The sequence below is a fragment of the Sceloporus occidentalis genome, unplaced genomic scaffold, assembly GCF_023333645.1.
Source record: "Sceloporus occidentalis isolate IW3139 unplaced genomic scaffold, rSceOcc1.0.p SCAF_44, whole genome shotgun sequence".
NCBI classification, from domain to species: Eukaryota; Metazoa; Chordata; class Lepidosauria; order Squamata; family Phrynosomatidae; genus Sceloporus; species Sceloporus occidentalis.
Window position 1 is genome coordinate 7441036 of NW_028317024.1, and position 19904 is coordinate 7460939.

General features: G+C 35.0%; 1 protein-coding gene across 2 annotated transcripts in view; it reads right to left on the reverse strand.

The window, feature by feature from the left end:
• LOC149289633 (cadherin-7-like) overlaps positions 1–19634 on the reverse strand; it is a 55506-nt gene extending 35872 nt beyond the window's left edge. The window contains exon 1 of one of the 2 annotated variants that reach the window (XM_089490457.1): positions 19425–19634. In XM_089490457.1, the coding sequence (XP_089346583.1) occupies positions 19425–19634 (210 nt within the window). The remainder of the gene's footprint in view (positions 1–19424) is intronic. The other variant, XM_089490458.1, reaches the window with a different exon arrangement.
• Between the last annotated feature and the right edge of the window lie 270 nt (positions 19635–19904).

Here is a 19904-nt window from a genome sequence, read left to right on the forward strand (position 1 = left end):
CAAGATTTCCAAATCTTTCTACAGCAATATTTACATATAATTTTGTGTTCTCTAGCGTATAATAAAGTATTTGTTTCCAGTTTCTCTTACTGCTTTTAATTGCTGCTGTTTGTAGCGTGTATATTTAATGTAAAAGTCCTGCTTGAACATCTGCAGCTTAATTTTGAATATCCTTACCTCCTGACATGTTATAATTTGTATAAGGACTGTTATTAAAACTATTTGATTGCATTTCATTTACACAGTCAACAATACAATATAATCATTTGGCTATTAAGAGTTAATAATTGAGAAACCACAGGGTCACTCATTTAGGTTTTAGTGTTTGCATATATTTGCACATTAATGGTTAATTTTAGAACCATAACACTATGACAATATTGAATGCAATTATACTACACGTTAATAATGTAAATTATTATATGTATAGGAAGTCTTGCCTTTTCAATTGTGTATTCAACTATGGAAATTTACAAAGAGGGGAATTTGATAAAATGATATTTTTCTTATTAAAACTGGAAGCTAAAAAATTTATTCTGTAAAAACCTATGAATTGAAAAGCCTTTTTCTACATTTTCACCCATGTGCCATTAACTAAACAGCATTATTTCATTTTTTCCACACTAATGGAAGTTTTAAAACCTGTCCCGTTGCTCTTTTTTGTGCCATATGTGGACATTTCAGTGCACTAAACTTTTTACGGTATTACATTTTGTCCACATGATCACTTTTCCAAGTTATTTAATGCAAATGAAATGGAACTATTACATGTTTCCAAAGTAAAAAAAAAACACGACTATGCCTCAACAATATTTAATATTTAAGGACAAAAATGTTATTCATGTATTTATGTACTCCACGTTTTATTTATACATCTAATAATTTACTTTTGTAAAATACATTTTAAGACGATGTAAAGCAAATTAATTAACATCCCATATTCAGCCTTTTGACACCTGGCTCCCTTTTATTAATTATCTATCAGAGAAATAGCTTTAGAAAAAAAAAAAAGGAATATTAAAGGAAGAGAACAAGCTAAACAGCCCATGAATGCTTTACAGGACAAATAGTAGAAAAATTGCTAATGTGGTCGCCTTACTATTGCATATATATAATTATCACATGTTTATAACTTACACAAATTAAATTCTACCCTATAGTAGACATATAAACTCACAGAATTATTAACTTAATTATACATTCAACAATTTGAAAACATGTGAAATGAGTGGGACAAAATGATGGCTGATGTTGTATTTATGGAGGTAATAAAAGATGATACAAGATTTAAAAGATAAAAAATGTTTAGCTATAGCAGAATAAGTAAAGTATGAATAACATTTTGGCATGGGAAGTATTGTTCAGGTAGATTAACTCTTATATGCTATTGTAACTTTGTACATTCACTAATGTGTGAACTTAACGCAACAAACTAACTGTCACGTTACCGAGCACTGGAGCACTCACCGCAGAATATCTTCGCCCAGTAAAGCTGCAGCAATAGGTAGATACCCCAAGGCAGAAAACTAGGGCTTGGTGAATCCCAACAGTGAGGAGGCCCTGGAGAGGGTTAATATAGATAGTAGTCCTAGAGTAGGCAGGCAGATCAGAAAATACACTTCTGTAGAGAACGTTGGTTTAGGGCACGATTCGCTAAATAATGGGTTTCCCACGAACAGCAAGAATACCAAACCGATCACCGGATACATAGAGGATATACACGAGCAGGTAAGTAGACAAACCAGGGATAATACACGGAGCTGGGAGGCAGACAAGACAGGTTCACAGATGGAGCTGGGAGGCAGACAAGCGGGGTTCATACACGGAGCTGGGAGGCAGACAAGTGGGATTCATACACGGTAAAGGATTCGAGGTACAGAATCCTCAGACAAAGGAAGGTAAAAAATTAGCCGAAATCAATATACTGCAAAGTAGCTCCAAACAGGATACACAATAATATAGACCCTACCAGGGTACCAGTGGAAAGGACTTCCGGGTGATAAATCCAGTGCCTAATTGAGACACCCCTCGTCCGCTAATCACGTAATGGGAACATGCACCCTGGCAATCTCTAAGGGAAGTGTCTGCTGCCTGAAGCCAGAGCCGCGTGGAGAGCGCCTACCTGGCAGCCTGGTCTCAGGAGAGGGATCCTCAGCATGCTGGGCAGAGGTAAGGGATGCCCATGGGATCCCAGGGACACATGTGACACTGTTGGAAAAAAATGTCCAACTTCCATATTTACTATTGTCAACTCGCAATTTTATATAACTGACTTACAACGAGTCCTTGAATAGCTTGCTAGCTGTAAATATAAGTTGGAACATTTTTAGTGGGTGAGGTATGAGTAGGTTCCATGCCTCTCTTTAGGGTAATTTACTTAACAACCTGGCACTTTAAGGCTTATCTGGCATGTGGCTGGTGGCCAGTCTAGGCCTCACACCAACAAAGTTCTGTATAACATTTTCAGTTTTACATGCTGCTACATACCATATACAATTTGCTAACTCAACAAAATGCACATGCTTCTGACACATCAAGACATGACACAGCTGGTTAAAGTATTAGAAATTGTTTCTGTGGGAGTTACCACAAAAAGTAGGCTTTTGCTATTGTGCCAATATATAAATGCTTTTGCAATAAAATTGTCTGAAATGAAACAGTAACAAAAAAAAAATAGATTTATATATGAAGGCTCTAAGTAATAGTAAAACCATGAAGAATATTACATTTCAAATTGTTTTGTGTCCACAAAATCCAACAGAATTATCCTCCAAATCCAAACTGGAGGTATTGCATGTATATAGATTTGGTAATTATGCATATCTAATTATGTAGAAAGCGTGATTTTATACATCACACTCTTGGGGTGACCACAACCCTTAATTCTGAGAAGATGATTTAAATAAAAACAGGTAGATACATTGGATGATATTTGTCATTTTATAATTGGTATTTGTGCTGAACCAATAGGACCTTTAACTATACACTCTCCTTACACCAGCTGGGACATTTCTATGTATTTTGCCGATAATTGGATTATGTGATTTATGCTCGATAGTTTTAACCTGCATTTTAACATTTTTTTATATTTTTTTGTTGTTATTGAGTGCATTGGCTCCCTGGATACATGCACAAAATAATTACTTCTCCTAATCTCTCATATGCATCTTATTATTTATTCAGAAAAAAAGGTTTATAATGTAAGACTGTTATTTTCACCCTGAAATGGCTAAATTAGCTTTGAGCATTTTGGATAATAAAATATTTTATAGGAGTGATGCCTGAAATTGGATTCCTGAAGGTTATTCCTTTTATGTTCTAATTTTTTAGGTTGTAGCTGCAAGTTCTAATGATAATACATTTCCTCTATTTTACATCGCCTCTCCGGCCAGCAGAAAGAATAATTACTACTATAAAGAAGTTAAGAACTGTAAAAGGTGAAGATGTAAACCAGCTCACCTAATAACTGTGACTAATTGTCGCTATATAACAATATAAACTACTGGAGTGTAACTATTCTGAAAGGTTTGCAGGGTACAATAATTTAATTTATGGAAGATTTATTATATATAAGAAAAAATATTTCAACTCAAAGTCACAAATATTTAATCACAGAATAAAAGGCTATGATACAGGTTTTTGGGAATAATTTATGAGGAACTAAGACCTCATCCTTGCATGCTTACATGACTAAAATGTATGGAATCTTAATTTATTAAAATGTACATCTATGGTATTTTCTAGTAATATTAGTTTAAGGATAGGATTGTTAGGTAGATGCTATTGTATAGGGCATTGTGAATAAAAAATAACCTAAAACCAATTTGGCATTATATATTAAAAATGTATCTAAAGATATTAGCTTTGCAAATTCTTCTCTGGCACCAAACAATGTAGGTGTTATGTAGCAATATGATAAATTTCAAGGCTAGACCAGGCCTTGTGGGCCGCTGGTCAACATCACCACATGCTCACTCCAGCGGCAGATCGGGTGCTGCAGTGTGTAGCCAGAAGCTGCATATGCCCAATGGCATGTTACATGAGCAGAAAAGGTAGCATTCAAGGGCCACTTGAGGGCCGCCTGGCCTTCGCCTGTCTGACCCTGGGTTAGAGCCTTTCATCCAGTAATGTATTCTGTAAAATAAAATGCTACATAGGGCCGACCCTGCCATGGAGCAGAGTGGGGCAATTGCCCCAGGCGGAACTTTGCCGCCCCTAGCGCCTTTTTTTTTTTTTGAACCGGAGGAGAGAGAGGGGCGCCGAGTGGTTTTCGCTTATTAAGTTTTCAGTACCCGCTCGGCTCCCCTCTCTCTCCTCTGCAAGCCCTCTAGCTTGGTCTCAATGCCAATATGATGTCATTTCCGGTGCTCAGCAGTGAAGCAGCGCGCACTGCGGCAGAGCAGGGAGACTCTTTCCGCAGGACTGCTGGAAGGTAAGTGAAGTACTAAGGGGAGGGGAGGGGATAATGAGAAAGTAGGGAGAGGAAGGGTAGATAATGAGCAGTGGCGTCAGCAGGGGGGGGGGACATTTCAAACTTCGCCCCAGGCGGCACTATGTCTTGGGCCGGCCCTGATGCTACATCTTACTTAAAAGATACAAAAACTATGAATGGTTTCCTCATATTTTAGGAATCTATATAGATCTTTTATAATAAGAGCTTCTTGTGCAGTAGTACAGTAATTATAACAACCATTTGATTATTCTTGTTGATCAGACTATTCTATGAATTGTAATGGTGACTGTTCTACTTTTACAATTTTGTACCACCCTGACTGAGTCAGTGTGTGATTTTTTCTTCACCACTGACCTTGTTTTGCTCAGAAAGCCCAGGAGTACAAAAGGGCCAGCATGCATGTTTGTGCTTTACTCTTACTCACAATGCAAATATATTACTAATGACTTTTCTATAGAAGCATATACATTAAACACAAACATATCTTGAAATAAGAGTTGACATAAAACTGTGCTGTTGGTATTTTCAGCAGGTCCAAGGCATCCATTTATTTTGTTGAGGTTGGGAGCAGAAAGAATAGTGAAAGCAAATCATTTTTTTATCCTTTACTCCTTCCTTGATGTATGGATAATGAGTACTGCATGGAACCATCACCATGCATCAGACCACACAGCCCATTGGTTGTCTGTGATGTAACCTATTCAGATCATAACCCAGCATGATTTGAACGGATACATTTTGTTCAGCAAATCATCACTGTTGAAACAAACATACTGTCTAAGTGTTCTGTCTCTCACGTGTCAATTTATTTTCTTTTATAACCAACCAGTCTCAAAAATATTTTTTTCTTAAACTCTTTAAAGTTAAGATGAATTTACAATGTGTGGCATGTTATATAGCATTACATTACATTACATTTATTTATAAAGCGCCGGCCGATTCCGCAGCGCTGTTACATTCATTAGAACAATTTATAAGCAAACACAATAACACATACAATAACAAACTGGTGCAAAGGAGAAGAGGGCCCTGCTCTTGCGAGCTTACAATCTAGTGGGTGGTTGAGGGGAGTGAGACAATAGGAGAGGACAGCTTGGGTGAGGATGAGTTGATCTGCTTCTGATGTGTTGAAGCCGTTTGTTCCGATGGCTGTAATTAGGATGATGGTTGGGAGTACTGTAAAGGAATGTTGTACGCTTCCCTGAAGAAGTGGGTTTTCAGAGAGGTTTTGAAAGTTGTGTACGAGGCAGAAAGTCTGACTGAACGGGGAAGGGGATTCCACAGGAGGGGAGCGGCACGAGTGAAATCCTGAATACGGGAGTGGGAAGAGGTAACAACAGTAGAAGAAAGCAGCAGGTCGTGACAGGAACGAAGAGGGCGGGTAGGGATGTATTTAGGATAGGAGGGTAGAGATGTAAGGGGGTGCTGAGTTGTTGAGGGCTCTATAGGTCAGGGTTAGAAGTTTAAATTTGATTCTGAAGGGTATGGGGAGCCAGTGAAGTGATTGGCATAGTGGAGCAGCAGTTGAGGAGCGGCGGCAGAGAAAGATTAATCTAGCTGCAGTGTTGAGGATAGCATTAAATGTATTTATTATCCAAATACTCACATATGATCAGATGGAACAGAAACTGTTTCTGCCTAGTGAGCTGTCACATTTTTAAGCTTTGGCTGAGCTACATACATTTTTTATGTGCAGTATTTTGTAACTTGGTACAAAACATAAATAAAAGCAGTGACTTAAAATTTTTTATTAATGACAACATATAATGTTTGTAAATTTATAAAAAGATTGCTTTATGTTTTATTATTGTCTTAAATGTATTAAAGATCAGTATTTGATACATCCAATATTAAGAGATATTATATGGTAATTATTATACCGGCTTGCCTCTATTGTGAGTTTTTTAGTGCACAGTAGCATTCAGAAAAAAAATATATAAATCCAAAAGCATATTGGTTAACAGTAGGGGAACCATATGTACCATCCTTATTAAAACAGTATGCTGTAGCTTTAAACTGATGAATGTATAATAACATATACTCGAAATGTGGCCTATGATATTAAGTATGCATGTACTGGGATGACAACAATGAAAACAATGAAATGTAATAACCATTTTCAAACCTGTAAATTTTAGATACACGAAAAACTTAATTTAACAACAAGAGTTTGTGATACATTTCTATGACAGCAGAATTTCCCCATCCAGTGGCAAAGTACAAGACAGGAGTACACTTAAAGAGTTAAAGATTAGTATCCAGTTAATGAAACCAAATCATACAAATTGCAAAAAAGGTTTAACAATGTTAGAAAAGATAAGTCAACAGAGAAAGTGACAAGGTAAATAAAAATGCTAACTGTAACTGTTATGTAACATAAGTGAAGTTTGCATAGTAATTATATTTTAAAACACAAAAGACCATATGGCTATTAAAATCCTTTTTTTATTTAATTTTATAAAAAGACAAATCAAAATACACTTCAAAAGCACATGTTCTACTTCAACAATTTCATTTTTTCATCTATTTTATCATAATTATTATCAATGTCATAATATATTTATATCTACAACAGCAAAAACACAGTAACTATAGTACAGTATGAAAACCAGTATAGTAGATATCCAGGATCATTTTCAGTCTTACAACCTAAAGTCATTAAATTTGCATTTGGTTTATTCAACTAATTCATATTCTTGTATTTCACTCATAGGTTAAGACCTACTGCCTGTATTTTAAGATACTCTAAACAGCTTTTGGTAAATATTTGGTTTAATCTTTCAGTACGAAAGATTAAACCAAATATTTACCAAAAGCTGTTTAGAGTATCTTAAAATACGGGCAGTAGGTCTTAACCTATGAGTGAAATACAAGAATATGAATTAGTTGAATAAACCAAACGCAAATTTAATGCAGGGCCTTAACTGGATAGTTGAGAACTTAGGGAGAGCAATAACTGGACCTAATTAAGTTACATGGGCATTGAGAGCATTACTATAATTAAGAAGTGGATGACATAAAATAGACGACGGTTTGTTTGTTATGGACAGACCATTATTTTGGGTACTATTTAGCGATACGAGAATAATGTATAAAGGATGAGTGTTGTGCTATTTTTACACGTGATGGTTCTTGGATCTACTTTTATGCTTTGAAGTAAGAAGCCAGTTGTTTTGCAATGCACACAACCAAGTAAGAAGAATGCTGATCAGGGGAAGCTGGTAGATAACGAAGGAGTGAAAGGATTTTTGATTAAACTTAGCTGAGAAATATGAGGTTTCAGTAATACTATTTCCTAAAAATAGTCATATAATTAGAGGGATTGAACATTTGGGCATGATCTAATAGGCCCTAAAGCATCCTGCAATGGTAAAAGTTATCTCTGTTTAGGAAAAATTATGATGGGACACCCAAGGAAGATGGCAGTTTAATATTTAATAATGCGTAAGTGTCTTGGACTTTGTGTTAGCATGCTGCTTGTAACAGTTTTTTTATTTATTCCCAGAATTATATTCTTAAAATTAATATAATGATATGTGTATTACCCTATAAGTTTATTTTATTGATCCCATTATGCATTTCTTGGGTTTGATAGTGTTTAAGTTGTGTTTCAATCTGTTAAAACCTACCTACCTAAAGATCTACCTCCCTACCTACCTAACCAAAATACTAAAAAGCATTTCATGTGCAGTCTATAAGCAAAATCTGTTTCCAAATCTGCACAAGGAACAGCTTTTCAGCCATAATATATCAGTATTGTTGTGGGATGAAGAGGACTTGTTCTAAATCATTAATTCCTCACTCAGTCCTTAAGACACACTAACAAGTGTAGGATTTTAGCAATCTCAATAGGGAGATTCAAAAAATTTGGAACATTGGAGTGCACCGAAGACAGGTCCACTGGTCTAAAGAGCATACAATTAGTTGCTTTTGTTCCATTGGTCATTTTTTGCTATTAACCACACTAATAAATATTAACATTCTTTCTCTCTTATCTGTCATCATGTGCATTGCCAGTTACAAGTATTAGAAATATTTAGTAATTCTAATAATAAGTATTCCTGTTTTAGAATTTGACTTATTAGTTTACTGTTGTATGTATATTCAATGCAATTTATGAAGCCAGATTTGCAGTTTCTATACTCTTCTCCTGTTTGGTATAAAATATTGTCGAAAATGTAATGTCATAAAAATCCACAAATGGTACATTTTATTCTTATAATTTTGAAACTTTAGTAGGTGATAGCCATCAGCTGTATAGGTTACACTTTAACACTAAGGGACCAATTAAATATATATGCTGACACTTATTCCCCAAAGTGTAAAAATAAAATAAAATTTTATGTCAGCACTTGCATGATCTATAACCTACTTTTCTAAAATAATTAAAAAAATGACATTAAATCCTACGGAGAGAAACATTTTTCATTGAAAGAGTTTAGCAGTGTCACAGTAACAGTTTCTGAACTGGATTAGGTATAGGAGATCATATCACAAAAATAACCAAAGGTAGAGAGTAAGGAAGGTCATTGAATCAAGACTGACACCCCCCATATTAGAAAAAATAAGAATATATTCCTCAGAGCAAGGAAAGTGAGAGAGGAGTGTTATAACGCAGAATTCTGCTATAGTATCAAAATGCAAGACAACGTTCCTAGACAATTCAACTTTGGAGTGGACCATTTCGCATTATACTGGAGCTTCTTTTGAGGACACTGCATGGGTAATGGTTGTCTTGTTTAAATGATACAGTAATACCTTAAATTAAACAGGTTTCTTACAATTTGAACCATGTTATTCATTTTTTAATACAGAGCTGAGAACTTTTATCTGAAGTAATTGTACAAAGAAATCTTGTTCCTAGTCAAATTTAATTAACTGCTGAATCTCCTAAATACTAATGAGTTTGAAGTATAATATTGTAATGATCCATAAAAAGACTACTTGAGAAATAACATTGTCACAATATAGTGTAAATCTATTCACTGCCAAAATAATGTGCATATGACTTTATGCCAACCCATATTTTATTATAATTATCAATAAAATGTGCTTAATACTCTAGGAAGCATATAAATGTGTGTGGATTCCTATTAGGTTTAACTAGTCTCCATAACTAAAAAAATGTATGTAAAAATGAACATGTCACCAAAGTGCTAATAATATAACCATAGACCATTGAAGATAAACACATGTTGATTTTGTCCTCATGTATAACAACTTGAAGGTTAATCCAAGTGAGGATATATGAAGGCCCTGTTATAAGTAAACATTATATTTCACTTACAATGCAATGCATCAAGAAGAGCCAACCACAGAGAAGTTAATGGTCTCAATTGTCTAGTCTGGTGACAGCCAGTAAAAACTCAACTCTCTAACCTATTAGAGGTAAAAGGGTTGGCCGTAGCTTTCATAAGTTCACAATCAGTGTAAAAAAAAAATCAGTGGCATTTTATACCAGCCTGCTAAACCTTGATAGCATTTTCTCTGCAGTTCCAAGTAGGATAAGAAGTACAGAACAACCTCTGATGCAGCAATGCACCAATAGCTAAACTAATCAGTGGTATATTTTGGTTGATGGTTGTTCTTGGTCTGATGCATAAAAATTGCAGAAGAGTGTACGCCTTAATCAATTACATATAGGTCTTCTGGCCAGGGCAGATCTTAACCCCCAGTTTAGTATATGGTACCACGTCATGAAAATATCCCACAACTGTATTTTGACATCTTTTGACATCTTTTGACAAGTTTCACTAATATATCAGTTGCTACTGCTACAAACTAACAAACATTTCTTTCAATAAATATATGAAATTCCAATATAAGGCTTAATTGTGCAGCCAGTATGTAACAACTTGTTTACTGCTTCTGGAAAAATGAAAGTCCTTGCCATGTACTCATGACAAAAATATATTCTGGTATTCAATTAAAAATTACACAAATTTTTAGTTGCCATATCATCATAAATACAATCATATTTGCCACAAAGAGCAGAGATTTGTCCACATTGTATATTGGTAAAATAGGTCAGAAATGTAAAAAGTATATAAAACACAAGATGTTATTTTAAAAAATCTTAATTTGGGGGATTTTTTTATACAACTGTTCATCTTGGAAATGTACATCTTTATTAAATAATCTTACAAGAATCACTAATAACTGATGATAGTTTAACAAACTTAACCCCTTCATGACAAAGGCTGATTTTACTTTTTGTACCCTTTGTGACAATGGCCGTTTTAACATTTCTGCGCTGCTCGTGTTTAGCTGTAATTTTCTTCTTCTCCGTTTACTGAACCCACACACATTAGATATTGTTTTTTTCAGGATAAGAAGGGCTTTCTTTAGATGACATTGTTTTGCTCAATTATTTACTTTTAAAAGAAGTATAAAATATGGTGAAAAATTTAGAAAAAAAATACTGTTTCTAACTTTTAGTTGAAAAATCTTTTACTCATCTATGAAAAAACCTGCTAAGTAGATTCTACTATTTGTCCTGAGTTTAGAAATACCCAATGTTTTTATGTTTTTTGTCTTTTTTCTACACATTATGGGGCAATAAGTACAGGTAGCGTTTTGCTATTTCAAAGCCATTTTTTCAAAATCTGGTAATTCTTCCTCCCATGTGCCATTTCGGGTATATTTGAAGCCGGCCCACGTAATTTACCCCATCAAATCATATATTTTTGAAAACTAGACAGCCCAGGGTATTCCAAATGCTAGTATTTTAACCCTTTCCAAGCACTAATTCTACCATCAGCCTTTGTCAAACTTTATGGTAGTACCGTATTTGCTCGATTATAAGACGAGGTTTTTTCCAGAAAAAAACTTCTGAAAAACCGACCTCGTCTTATAATCGAGGTCGTCTTGTAATCAGGCCTCAGATCATCCCCCACGATACCTCACAATTCCATTGGCAGCCGCCGCCGCCGTATCAGCTGCAGCCACCGCCGCCGCTTCTGTATTCGCGGCAGCTGCTGCCGCCGCCGCTTCTGTATTCACGGCAGCCGCCGCCGCTTCTGTATTCGCGGCAGCCGTCGCCGTTTCTGTATTCGCGGGAGCCGCCGACTCCGTATCCGCGGCAGCCGCCGCCTCCGCCTCCGTAATCCGCGGCAGCAGCCGCCGCCTCCGTAATCCGCGGCTTCAGCATCCTCCGATGCGGCCGAATCGGAAGCTGTGACCATAACAGATGCGCGGGTCACGTGGGTCGCGCTGTTCTCACCTGACCCAGCTTCGTTTTTTACGTTTTGTGCCTATGATTCTATGCAAATCAGTCCTACCTGACAGTCTGTACTCCTGTTCACAATTTGTGAAGAGGAGCATAGACTGTCAGGTAGGAATGATTTGCATAGCTGGTTCAATTAGGGGCACAACCTAGTGAACTACATTTCCCATGATTCCCAGACCCCTTTAAGCGTGACTGAGGAGCATGGGACATGTTGATGGGACATGTTGATGGGACAAGTTGATGGGACATGTTGATGGGACATATAGATCTACTATTCCCACTGACAGGTGAGAAAGAAAAAAGAAAAAAACACAAAAACAGTGGTTTTGATTTTTTTCCCATTAGGGTCGTCTTATATTCAGGCCTTTTCTTTTTTTCCCCAATAAGATCCAAAATTTGAGGGGTCGTCTTATAATCGGGGTCGTCTTATAATCGAGCAAATACGGTAATTCTTTTTGCATTTGTTTTTTCACACACATTTTACTTCAGGTATGAATAAACAGGTTCTGGTATATGTCACAATCATAAAACACCCCAATATGTGTTTAGCAACATCTCCTGAGTACAGCGATACCTCACATGAATGATTTTGCCTGGCTGTTTGGGGGCAAAAGGGCCACATTTGGGGCATGCGCATTTTTCAATGTTGAACTTTGGCATTTGGGGATCCACTGCCCATGCCCTATTTGGTACATCTTTGAGCCGGGCCATTTCAATGTGCCCAACAAAACCATATATTTTTTAAAACTAGACACCCCAACTCTTTGCATGCACACATTTTACCACCAGAATTTTTTCTAAGTTTGCAGTAGTATTTTTTTGTGTGTATTTTTCCCCCACACACCTACTTTATGTATGAATTTACATTTCCTGGTTTATGCCGCTGTCACACGACACCCCAATATGTGTTCAGCAACATCTCCTGAGTACAGTGATACCCCACATGCATGGGTTTGTCATTGTTTGGGGGAACTAAAAGGCCACATTTGGTAGGTGTGCATTTTTCTAATTGGAAATTAGATGTGTGGCCATCCTTCCCCCCGTGTTATTTGGGGCATTGTTGAACCCGGCCAATTCATTTTACCCCATCAAATCATACATTTTTTTAACGTAGACGCCCCATGGGCATTTAATATGCCAGTATTTTAACTCTTTCCATGCGAGATTTGTTTTAAGCTAATATGCTAATTTTAGGAATTGCTCACAAAAATATATTTTTTATATATATATTTTATTTTTTTTGCCTTTTTTTTAAAAAAGTAAAAAAAATTTCAACTTGAAGGTTCCCCTGATAGTGACATCAGTGGGAAATTATTTTTACATTTTACTGTTTTTTTTACTATTTTTTTCTAATTATTATTAATTTTATTTTATTTTTTAATTTATTTTTACTAATCACACTGTGATTAGAAAGCTGGGCTCCATTGACTTGCATGGTTGAATGCAGTACCTGTATTCAACCTGCAAGTGGAGCCAGAGTTCTCTAGAGGGTCTGGAGACCATCTAGCGAACTTTTTCGTCTTTATTGTTTTTTTTCCAGAGGTAAGTGGTGTCGCTGGATGCCTCCTGATCGAGGCATTCCAGCGACACCATTTAAGTTTAGGAGGTGATCGTTGATCGCCTCCTAAACGCTTTTAAAACGGGCGTCCGCCGCCATACAATGTATGGCAGATGTTGACACCCCGGGGAGGGGCCAGAGATGGCCCCTAGTGCCGATCGTGGCGTTGCTGAATGCCTCGAGGTCGAGGCATTACAGCAACACCGTTTGGGTGCAGAAAGCGAAAGTAGATTGCTGTCTGCACCCGTTTAAAGACGTGCCGGTCCTGGCACGTCAATTGTCGTTAACGACTTGATTTTCCGTGACGTGCCTGGACCGGCAATTGTCATCAAGGGGTTAAATATTTCCCATTCATTTTTTAGATGTGTAAAGAAAAATCGACTCTGTCTGTACTCTGGACTTGGTAAGACAAACTGGCACCATTTGAAGCAAATAGAAGATATCATAAACAATTAAAACTATCATTATTTTAGTGATAAACCATAAACCTATACCAGCACACACGCCCATGTTAACAATGTAAACTGAAAATACACACATTCTTACAGTGAATGCAAACTCACACTCATGCTAACACCACATAAAAAACTGAAATTCCTGAGAGAATGGAAGATTCAACTTAAGTGTGCATGCCTGCATTTAACTCTGTATCCACTAAACCCAGGAGATAACTTGCCAACCCTCCCCTAAAAATTCAATAAGTTAAAAAAAAAATATTAATAGTAAATAAATTGAGTGGGGGTCCCTAGAACCCTCTATTACCCGAGGAGTGACTATGTGCAGGGGGTAATTAAATTCACTGGAATTCACTCAATTAAATTAATTGATCATTTTTTGTACCAGTGAAGACATCTTCTTAAAGGAGGAGACATGATTAACAAATACATACATAAAGACAATATGAATGGATTTATATACGTTTGCTTTTCTTGGGATCTTTTTTGCAAAATATTCCTAACTCTACTATACATGCATGCATTGCGGTTGTTTCTCACTAATTTATCAACATAATATTTTTGATACTTGAATCAAATTAATATATTTAAAATATTTATATAGTGTGCAGTTCCGCTTTCTTTCAAGTATTCTATATTTGTTCATAATTTTACTGAACAAGAATATGAAAATGAAGGGCAAATCAATACATTAAATGTAGCTCAAAAGCATAGTTGAAATAAAAGTGATTTTTATTGATTAGTGGTATAGAGGGATGAGGCAATTACATCATGCTATTGGGTGAATTATATGCTTCTATGAAGAGGAGCTTTTTATATTATATTTTCAAAAGTGAGAAGGGGGGAAAATAACAGGGGCATGTGCTATTTCAGTTCCAGAGAAATTGGATATATTATAAATTGTCAATAAACTTGCAAGAACTCAAAGGGGCGATTAATAGACAAGTGCAACAACACATCATGGATAATCCCACTGCACAGGTTCATACAAACTAAACATATAATAGTTTTAATGTTGGATTGTCTTGAGTCATGATTATATTTTGACAATCTATGTTATGCCCATTTTAAGGTCTATGTGATGTTAGTCTCATTGCAGATCATAGCAGATAGATAAATAATTTTCTAGACGGTATAGTTTTATAATTCCCATGATACACAGTTAGCATCATAAAAATATAGTAACACCCGGAGATACCTGTTTAGCTTCAGGATTTTTTAATCTGTCATATGGTCAAACTAAACAGCTGTTGCTAAGGAGTATTTCAAATCTGTCAGGTAAAAATAGATATTCCGTAGAGAAACAGTTTACTACTACTACTTTAAAGAATGTTATCTGACATGCAGTATATCTAATTCAATTAATTATGGTACACACCTAAACTAACCGAAGTATTTGCTAAATTGTAGTGTATGTAACAGACATAGTAACTTTTTCCCACAGGGTTTGTTTCGTATAAAATGTTAACAACAGAAATGATGTAATCATGTTTACCAGGCAATATGACATTCATACCACAAAGCAGTTCAAAATAGTTCTCCCCTGAACTACTTTGGCAATCCCTAGGATGTAGGTTAAATGACATTCAAGCAGATGTGTAGTGTTGGCAAAATTTAATCTTATGAAAACATTTCCAGGCAACCAAGTTTCTTATTATTGGCGGATTAGCAAAGGTGGCTTTTTCATAATGACATAAATGGTGATTTTTCCAACTCAACACATTAAGAATGCGTGTTGGAGAAGAAGATAGCAGACACTACCTAATCCATTCATCCATATGGAAATCCAGCAAGTAGAGATGTACTCCTTCTGTCTAAAATCCTGCAGTTTATAGAGTGATTAAAACAAATCCAAAACCTCCAATAAATGAATGGCAACATGTTTGCTTTTTCATGAGCCACCACATTTTTCTGGCCATGTTGTTTTTTGAAACTGAAAATGTATATTATAAACTGCGATTGTTTAGGTTCAATATGCCTATTGTTGTTTGAAACTGCCATTCACTTAACTAAAAATCCAGTCTTGCTTTTCCACTTAAGGCATACAGATTTGCATTTGCAAAAGACAAAAGACACCAGTAAAGCTCTATTACCGAAACCAGCAGATTGGTTTCTTAACAACCGAAAGAAAAAAAAATCTCAGAAGTTAATTATATTGCTAAGCAATGTAATCACTTGTTTGCATCTGTCACACTTAGATTGTTTACCACTTTAGTATGGTTTTCTCCTATTTTGTTAAACTAAAGCAAACTGTTTTGTTTTTTTGGTTGTTTTTTTAATAATATGTTAGGATGTTTTCATGCCTTCTTCTGCAATAAAAAGCCCAAAACATTTGTAGAAAAGAAGCAAAGAACAAAACAATTTATTTTAATGAGATTTTGGTTAAATAAAATGTAATGTATTCCTATAGACTGCAGAAATTAACTAATGTAATGACACAGAAAAAATGAAGTAACAAAATAAAAGAAATCATGCTTAGAGCCTCAGAATTCCTGATCAGACTCTCAAAAGTCTCTTTTTCACTTTATAGACTTGGGTAAATGGGTAGCAAAATAGGGTACTGAAAAGGCAAATCACAATGAGAAAAAAGAAAAGCAATAAAGCCATATATGAAATGTTTTTGTTTTTTTTAAATGCATTCATATTTTCAATTTAGTATAATTTATAAATCTGTGTGTCAGTATTTTCTAGATTAATATAGGCAACATTTAAACAACTAACTTTATATATATATATATATATATATATATATATATATATATATATATATATATATATATATATATATATATATATATATATATATATATATATATATATATATATATATACCAAGGAAGCAGTGATGCTGCAATTTGGTCAAAGGTTCTAGTGGGCCTAGAAGGTAAATGTGAAGAAGAGTAAACATAAAATTTTCAGACTTAATATCTCCGACACATTCGTTTTTAAAATGAAACATGAAAAGATTTAACACCACCTGTCCACAACAAGTGTAAACTGTTGGGAGTGTTTAATATTACTTGTCCATTAGGGACCTGTCAATTGAAATAATGGGAGAAACAGTGTATCAACTTTGAAAAGAGCAAGCATGTACAAAAACACAGAGCATCTGCAATCTTTTGAATTGACCTATAGGTATATTGTTATGCAACAAATGGGGTGACAACATTGATAATATAACAGTGAATAGGCTGTTATGGGTTTCCTATACAACTTTGCAGAAAATATTTCTGAATCCTTATATATTTACAAATCTAAAAAATCAGTCTGATGATGATCAAGTATTTTTGGCCCACTTCCACATGTCTAATATATATAGATAAAGGTTCAAGAACCGATGCACAATGGGGCATCCTGGAGGAGGATTTTTTTTGTTTGTGAACTTTAGTAACTGTATAAAAGATGGGTACAATAGTTATATTAGTAGTAACATGTTTAACGTCTGTTTAACATGTTTCTTCTGTAATGATACCCATAGTTAAACCCATTTCTAATGGGTTTAACTAAACAGTGTACTTTTGCTTTAATATGATCAGTGGGAATAATTTCTAGTTTGCAGTAATAGTTTATGTCCATTAAATGTCTTTCTCATTCTGAATCATAATCCTTGGTGTTTGTCTTTGAGACGCTTACCTCTCCCAGTTTTATTTTTGCTATGCAAAAAATATATAAACATAATATAAATGAGAGGTTTTGGTTATATGAATTGGCCAAAGCATAATTAAGCTCACCCGCCACGTCAAGGCACACTCTCAATTTTTTTTGGATACATTGTACAGCCAACACACTGTATTTGCAGCATGCTCACACTGTTTGGTAGGCCCCATATTATACATTTGTATTGTTTGAGCCTGAAACTAGCTTAGCGCACCGACATTTTTTCTTTTCCTTATTTTTGCTATGCCACAGGTGAGGCCACCTTAACTTCATATTATTATGATTTACATAATTCCTCTACGTAACCTATTTTTGTTATGCAGCTGATTTTGTAGATTGGTCCTGGCTGCTATTATATAGGTACTTGGATGAGCACAATATTTGTTTGAAGTAACATTCTAAAATGTATCATTGCTAAATTGTAGTTATAGGTATTCTTAAATCCTTGTTGGAGATACTTTAGTAAAAAGACCCACATGCATCATAAAACTTGGAGTAATGGTTCATAACATATTTTCCTCTACTAAGTTTTACAATGGCTGAAACACATTGCAGATTTTCTTGATTTGTTGGTTCAAATCCAACAAGAGACAAAAGAGTAGGGTATGTTACCTTAGCAGTGAATGAGCATTGTAAAATCATCGCAATGAGGGTTGACAGGTGTGTCTTGTAGCTATCTGGATTATGAATCACAATGAAGCCTTCAACAACAGATGTCAAAAAGCAGAACATCCACAATGGACCATCTACTGAACTGAATCCTATAACTTTATAAAACATCCTTAGAGGTCTTACATTCAATAAAGAGTGGAAAGGTGACATTTTACATTACCTAGACTTTAGAAACTGCCAAATATACTCATGTATCTACCTTTCACTCTATCGTCATAGTAGTACTATGTTGTACATTTATTTTTAACGTCTTACAAGCCATTATATTTTGAAAATATCCAAATGCTGCATGTCTACATGAACTATATACATAATATGTACACAAGTTTTGGTATACCTGACCATTACACCAACCAGGACATTTATTACTTTGCATTCTAAATACATAGACATTAATATGTAGCCCCCCCCCCTTTGCAGCTTCCACTAGAGTACTCATTTCAAATTACACTGAAGAATCATCATATAGTATTATGTACTAAAATTGAGTGCTTGAAAATTATATTAACTAATGAAATGGTCTAATCAGCAGGAAAATTATTATGTAAGATCACCTGTATTGTTATGTCTCCTGATTTAATGAAATTCATTTCATAATTACGTTTGACAATAATCTAACATTTCAAATAATGTGCACATAGGTTATATATTGACTAAAGTATATATATCTGTCTAAATCTGAACTGTGAATTTGTTTTATTATGTACCTCTTTTTAATCAGAAGCACACCTCTGTTCCCAGTCCTTCTTGATTGCCTGATGGATACCCAATAAAGGAAACTTTACATCTCCTCACAAAACTTTATAATTACATGTGTTACATTTGTTCCTCTAAATAGAGAGTTATGGTGGTAATATTCAATATTATGATGAAAAAATAAACACATATACAATATTAGGCTAAACGTATAATCATCTGATTATATTGATTGTTTAAGGCACACATTACTTATTTGTGACCAAAATCCCCTCTTTCCCTTCTCGACGTGCACCTATATATACAGTGTGTGTGTATATATATATATATATAACTAGGAATGTAATGAGCACATGTACATTGCTCCTGTAAAAGGAAATATAATTTCTTTGAGCTATTGCCAATGGAAATTAAAAAATCTATATAAAAAAGTTATTTGTTAATTGGTTTAGGTTTAGGAAAGTATATGAAATGCTTACTACTGGTAAGACATCATAATAATAGTTTGATTTTAGCAAGCTGATGAATGTAAACTGTATCTGTCTGCCTCTCCTTCCATCACTCTCGCTGTTTATTCAAGACAATAGTAGTAGTAAATGAAGAAGAAGAAGGACACATATTTGTAGATCAGTTTCAGGAAACATTCAAAATGCTTTATGTTGCATATTCTTCATATAAATAGATATGAGTATCTTGATTCCTTACCTTCCCAACGTACAAAGGATCTGTACCAGTATATTCTTCCAATACAAAGAACTGATTCCACACCCAGCTGCGCTTTGATCTAGATTTCCCAGGCTGAATGTAAGGCTTGGATGTAGACATTGACAGCTCAGCTTGAGTTATTCCAGAAAGACAAAAGAAAATAGCTATAATTTGGAGATAATGACACAGTTCAAGTTTACCCATCTTCATTTCTCTTTTTCTTTATTTAACAGTCCAAGAAAGTTTCGACTTGATAATCTCAGTGGTTCTTCAGTAGTTAGGAATAGGAGGAACTACCCCTCTTGTATTGTCATTGAGAGTTCACAAACCTAAAAAATAATTATAGAAAGCACTGTCAAAAGAAAATCTGTCATGTTTTTCTTATTAAGGCAATAGTATTGCGAAAGCATTAATGGAAGCTAATGACTTTAATCTGCTAATTGTTGGTATTTTGTAATAACTTTAAACAATTATATGATC